At 35.2% G+C, this 6490-nt stretch overlaps 1 protein-coding gene across 2 annotated transcripts; it reads right to left on the bottom strand.

Moving 5' to 3' along the window:
• Nucleotides 1–220: 220 nt before the first annotated feature.
• Nucleotides 221–5716, bottom strand: LOC147388709 (Leucine-rich receptor-like protein kinase family protein). 2 transcript variants are annotated; one of them, XM_086418510.1, is made up of 4 exons: nt 5561–5716; nt 5404–5470; nt 2700–5301; nt 221–794 (listed from the first exon to the last, which is right to left on the bottom strand). In XM_086418510.1, exons 3-4 carry the CDS (start codon nt 5233–5235, stop codon nt 427–429), a joined length of 2904 nt encoding a protein of 967 aa, XP_086274636.1. In that variant the 5' UTR covers nt 5236–5301; nt 5404–5470; nt 5561–5716; the 3' UTR covers nt 221–426. The 2 variants fall into 2 exon arrangements, with proteins under 2 accessions (XP_086274636.1, XP_086274637.1); XM_086418511.1 differs by having other exon boundaries at nt 5404–5488; nt 5561–5711.
• Between the last annotated feature and the right edge of the window lie 774 nt (nt 5717–6490).

The following is a 6490-nucleotide window of genomic DNA, read 5'->3' as shown; positions in this document are numbered from 1 at the left end:
AGTGAGTATACTTTTAAATCTGATGTAGGCCCTGAACTCTCGAGGGCCGTGATGTTATTGGATCGACATGACAATTCATGTGGGTAGCTATTTCTCTTTTTGTTCCAACAGGGTATCTGTGGGTCCAACCCCGTCAGCTGCCATGTTTTTGCCCACTTTACTATGCTTCTTAAAAAAAAAAAAAAACAAATTAATAAGAAAAATCAAAAGAATTATAGAGTGAGAGAAAAGGCTATATAATTCATATAGTGGCACTATAGTTATATACATTTTCACTCATTGGTATGTCATTATGATAACAAACAAAACATCCAATATGTCACTCATTGTAAAGATACTGTACTTCTATCAAACTGAAGTTGAAAATGGTAAAACATATATTATATATATAATAATAATAATAATAATAATAAACAGAAAAAAAAATTACTTGCTAACCGAAAAGGAGAACTTCAGACCTGAACTACATGATCCTGACCGTCTAGCAGACTCTAGGGATTTGAGCAAATCGCTAGTGCATGGTCGAGCCATCGGGTCCATAGCAGTGCATCTTAGGGCTAGATCCATCATCTCAACCATCTCATTCTGATGATTTAACGAGTTTCCCTTCAAAACAGGATCAATCCACGTGTTAAGGTGGCAGTCTGTGTAGCAGTAATGGGCCCAACCAACTATGCTATCATGCACACCCAGCTCAGGATCAGCTGGGCCTTTACCAGTCAGAATTTGGATCAGTAGGACTCCAAATCCAAATACATCACTCTTCTCTGTAATTTCTTTCCTCTCTATTGTCTCTGCAACACAAATACATGTTATGACTCAAAAACATATGGATGGAAATGCACACAATTGTTATGGACATTTTTTATTATAAAAAGGTTAATGAAAGGGTAACTTGGGTATTTGGGGATAAGACTGCAATTTGGACAGGTTGGAGGGTAAACTCAGGCTCAACCCTAGCAACACAACCCTCACCCCGAGTTCAACTCAACCCGACCATCATGTCTAAGCTCACTAACCTGAGCTTGATATTATAAAACTAGGTTGAGTTTGGGTTTGCCCAAGTTTAGATAAACCAAAGTTCACGTTAATATTAACTAATTGTCCACAAGTCATAATAATAAGATGAAATAAAAAATCTATAATTAACAGAAAAATATTTATATATTACCATATGGTATCGGATTCGGGTAGAGTCTAGTTGCTCATACCCTCAACCCGAATTAATATAGGATTGAGAAATTCTAATTCAGGCTGAACTCATTTTCTACATAACTCAAACAAGACTCACACATCTATTGGGTTTAGCCCAGATTGAGCTCTGTCCAGCCCGCCCAAGTTACAACCCTAGTATTGGTATTTTATATAGTAAATGTTAAGGACATTGCAGTCTTTTGATTTAAATGTCTTTTTTGTAATAAATATTTTAACAATCAATACCAATATAATAAATTTATTTATTACGTAAAAGATTAACTTAATGGTCTTTTTTACTAAAAAATAAAATGAAAAAAAATATTATTAAAAAAATATGATGGAGAATGCTAATGTCCTTATGATGTCTTAAACGTTAGTATTTTCCTTTAAATAAATAAAATAAACATAGATTCAATCGAATGGAATCAATGTTTAATCGTAGTCTGGTAAATTTGACAAATATCGGTATATTTTTTAAAACATTGATTTTTCTATTGAGTTATGTTGTAAAACTTGAAAATCGAAAGAGTTTCCAAAGTCTTCACCAGAGATCAAATAAATCTTGATGAACATCTAACGGTCTAAGTTTAAGAAGGACATGTTTTCTAAGGCAGACAAATAATAAACGTGATCAAGGTTAGGGTGTGTCATATGACTATAGGCTAATAATGCCCTCGTTTATTTAGTGTCCGACTTATGACATGCGGCTCCTTAATTATGTTTTTAAAATATCACTCTCCATTTTTTTTTGAATGTTTTAGATACACCCTTATTTTTAAGGGAAAAGGTGATGTGTCCATTGACTTAATATTCTCATACAAACTAATAAAAAATGACTTAAAAATATACTTATCGTCACCACCCTATTATTAATTTGATAAAGTAAAATCAAAGGTGTTTAGATCATTTAAATTATTTTTCATTAATTATTAAGAAAATATCACGATCAAGAGGCATGTCGTGAATTTAAAAGACATGGAGGAATCACGTTTTATTTCAGTAAGGTAAATCCTAAAGTGACTGATACGAAGTTGTACTAAATACTGAGCTGTCGTGGATGTGTTCTCAGAATCATAGATGATTTTCCTCGAGATACGAGTGAAATGATTTATGGTTCTAAACACATCTCCACGTCATCTCCATGTTTAAGGCAGTTTATGACAATAATACCCTCATTCACAGGAAGGAAATCAGTTGCCCTATTAGTTTATTTCAATAAAAAAAAGAGAGGGTATTATTGTCAATATAAATATTAGTTAATTCCATGAAAGTACCCAAATACCCCCTAAATGTTACGACAATGCAACCCCAATCATCAAAATTGTACATTAGACGCCGTGTATCCAACTATTGGCTGGCATGGAAACATATTCCTTCCCTATAGTTTCCAAATCAACTACAATCTCAACCAATAGTTAGACACTCGGCATCCAACGTAGTTAGTAAGCCACCAGCCATTTTTCTCAGTAACAAACAAGAGGAGATTAGGCAAAAGTAGTAACCTGGTGCAATGTAGCCTGAAGAGAGAAAGCCTTTAGAATCACCACAAATCATCCCACGAAGAGGAAGTCTCAAGCGAGGTTCATCTTTTCCATCAACAATCACCATCTCGGGTGATAGATTTCCAATCAAAATTCTCGGTGAACATCGAAGATGAAGAAACCGAAGAGTTTTCGCGATCACAGCTATAATTTCCCTTCGACGCACCCAACTCAATCCACAAAGAACTTCACTTAAATTCTTCCCATTAACGAACTCGTAAACTAAAATCATCCCATCCTTCTCAGACCTACAGATTGCGATTAATTTAACGACATTTGGATGTCGAAGCTTCCCGAGTTCTATCATTTCTGTCCAGAAATTCGAATGAAGATAACGATTATCCTTCAATTCTTTAACAGCAATCCATACTTCATTAATGGCAGACTTTCCTTTAAAAAGTGTTCCACTTCTTCCTCTAGAAACGATGTTTTCTTCTTTCATGGACGATAATATATCATCGATTGTTATCGAATTTGAAGAATTAGAATCGAAGAACTGTAAATCCCAAACACCATCATCTTCACTATCCACTTTCTTCAATTGTGATTTGTTCCGTCTTCGAATTAAGACCACCATGAAAATGGAGATAACCAACACAACAAGAACAACCAGTAAAGATATTAGAAAATACCACCATAATGGCTTTTTAGTGGTTTTGCATGGCTGTAAACCACTAATGGTATCGCCACCACAAAGATCGTTACCAGCAACCGAGCTTGCATTAATGGCCAGAAATGCTCCGGTGGACGGTAAACTACCATGGAATTGGTTATGAGAGATGTTTATTTGAACTAGTGATTCCACTTGTCCCAAATATGGTGGTATTTCGCCCGATAAACGGTTTTCCGACAAGTCCAACTCCCCGAGAACTGGCATTTTGGTGAAACCAATTGGAATTTGACCGGTGAGTTGATTTCGGCTGAGATCAAGATACACCAACTTCTTGCATGAAGATAATTCTTCTGGTATGAAACCAGAAAGCTGATTTTGGCTGAGCTTCAACTGCATTAGTTCTGATAAACCTCCAAAACTCGACGGAATATTACCCGAGAAGTGATTTTCGGATAAATCGAGATTCTCAAGCTTTTCACTACCAAACGTTTCCGGTAGATTTCCGAAAAAATCATTTTGTGCTAAATTCAGCATCTGAAGTGAGGGCATTTCCCATTTTTGCTGATTGATTCTGCCGAAAAGATGGTTTCCTGAGATATCAAGATAGTAAACAAGTGGCAATTTTGTGAATCCGAGTGGTAATTCACCTGAAAATCGGTTATTTTGGATTCGAATTCTCTGTAAGCTTTTGCAATAACTCAGATTCCTTGGGATTCCTCCTTGGAGAAAGTTGGAAAAGAGGATGAGTTTAAAGAGGCGATTGGAGGAGCAAAGACCTTCAGGAATTTCACCAATGAGATTATTCGTCGAAAGGTCTAGTGCTGTGAGATTGTTTCGTTTTCCGAGATCTTTCGGAATCTCACCCGATAATCGATTGGACCAGAGCTGAAGAACTCGAAGACGAGGTAGTGAAGCTAAGGATCTCGGAATACTTCCAGTGAAATTATTGGAGAACAGATGAAGAATTTCCAAGTTTTTCAACTGAATTACGAGTTCAGGAATCTCACCAGAGAGATAATTATCGCTTAGATCAAGCGAAATAATGTTTCTCAGATTGAAGATTGAAGAAGGGATCGAACCGCTGAGTCTATTTTGATAAAGAAAAAGATATTGAAGATCACTAAGATTTCCAAGAGATGATGGGATTTCTCCAGTAAGATTGTTGTAAACAAGATCAAGATGATTCAAAGAAGTTAAGTAACCGATTTCTTTTGGAATCTCACCAGAAAGATTGTTGTAGCCCAGGTAAATCCACTTCAAAGTAATAATTTGGCCTAATTCTCTCGGAATTTCACCAACAAATTCATTTGCAGCTAATGTCAAGTACTCCAATTTCCCGAGTTTCGATATGAAACTAGGAATTTCGCCTTCTAGAGAATTTCCACCAAGATCAAGAATTCTAAGGCCAGAAAACAGTTGAATTTGATCTGGAATCTCACCAGAGATCATATTGTTGGACAGATCTAGGGTTTCGAGACCGAGAAGCGAACCATGAGGAAGCGAACCAGTGAAGTTGTTATTGCTGAGATTAAGGTTTCGAAGTGATAAACAAGTGAAAATCTCCACTGGAAGCTCTCCAGAGAAATTATTGCTTGAGAGATTTATGGTTTCGATTGAAGGTAAGAGGAAAAGCGATTCCGAGAGTTTTCCAGAAATGTTTTTTCCGCAGATTTCGATTCTGGAAATATACGAGGAATTGATGCAGGAAATACCGTTCCATTTGCATAATTCTGTGGAGGAATTCCAATTTGAGAGAAAACGTAACGGATCTGTTAGTGAAGATTTGAACGATAAGAGAAGTTCGGTTTCTTTCTCTCCATTAACAAAGCTGAAAATCAAGAAGAAGAGAACTACAAAGCAAGTTTCAGTTCCTCTCTTCGGCATCTGAGAAATTTTTCCAAAAATTGCAAAAACGAATCGAAATCGGATCGATCTTACTTCGAATGAAACCTGTTACAAATAATCAAGAAAAATATTCTCAGATCATCTTCAATAAAAACTTAAATACATCCTTAAAATCAATAATTCGATCATAAATTCAGTAAAACTTACTGTAATTTGAAGAATAAAACCGATCAAAATCGAGTCTGTTAATCCAAGTTCGTTGATCTTGTGAGACCTAAAGATATAAATCAAACTAAATAAAAATATTTTAGAAAAAAATTATTGCGAATCGAAGAATAAAAGATATACTGAAGCGAAAAGGTACCTCCTTTGAGCTTTTTACAGAAGGATTAAAGTTAAAATGTCAGATTTTGGAACTGAAATCTCATCATTTTAGCTCCATATTCAAGGACCGTAGAAGATTTTTGCAGAGAAACGTGAATAGAGTGAGAGAGTAGTGAGGGACAGTGAGGAAGGAGAGTGTTTAAATAGAGAGAAGATGAAACGTTAGGGATAGGTCTTGGATTTTGTTATAATTACGATTATGCACTTTGACCAGCTTTGAATGTGTTTGAACGCAACGATGGCCCGCAAAAAAGCAGGTTGAAAGGGAAATTGGGACAGATGTTGGCAAAAGCCTCCGTTTTTGTCGGTTATTACCAAAATGCTCTTTGACTGATTTTTTTTTTCTCTTTCTTTCTTTTTTAGTCGATCCAAGACATCGAAAGGTAATACAGCTTTGCTAACGTCTCTGACCTCGTGTGGATTTTACTAAAATGCAATTTAAATCCTTTATCTTCATGCAAAAATTAGCAGACCTCAAACTTATGTATTATTTACATATTACTCTCCTATAGTTGAAATAGGTCAATAAGAGCAACTCCAAAGCAAATAGACATAATGATTAGGCATTTTATTATAAAGAGCTATTTTGCCTGCTCAAGGGGTTTGCAATCCAACCATATTAACCAAAATAACTCTCCACAAACTGTAAGATTAAAGCTACATCAATTTGTTGAGAACCTAAGTTACTATTAGGGGATGAGAAAAATAAAATTTTAAAGTTTTAAAAATCTTAGAGGGATTTTCCAAATTCGTACTCAACTCACCTCATTCCAAAATATTTAAATAAATATAATTATTTGTTAGAAAAATATTATTAGATAAGTCCCTAAAATTTATATCTACTAAACTTGTTTGTTCTCAAACAAAACATAAAAGTTCTTCATCTTATCAAGGTCTAAAACATATTTTA

The sequence above is a fragment of the Akebia trifoliata genome, chromosome 12, assembly GCF_017979445.1.
Source record: "Akebia trifoliata isolate Shusen 1 chromosome 12, ASM1797944v1, whole genome shotgun sequence".
NCBI lineage: Eukaryota > Viridiplantae > Streptophyta > Magnoliopsida > Ranunculales > Lardizabalaceae > Akebia > Akebia trifoliata.
Note: the sequence above shows the minus strand (reverse complement) of the source record. Positions and strands in the feature narration are given on the sequence as shown.

What these genes read in the sequence shown, in the direction of transcription:
- LOC147388709 (XM_086418510.1), bottom strand. Translation starts at nt 5,235, where the DNA reads ATGCCGAAGAGAGGAACTGAAACTTGCTTTGTAGTTCTCTTCTTCTTG. An exon ending in TTCAGGCTACATTGCACCAG is followed by an intron (nt 795 to 2,699) that starts GTTACTACTTTT and finishes TTTGTGTTGCAG; the next exon opens with AGACAATAGAGAGGAAAGAA.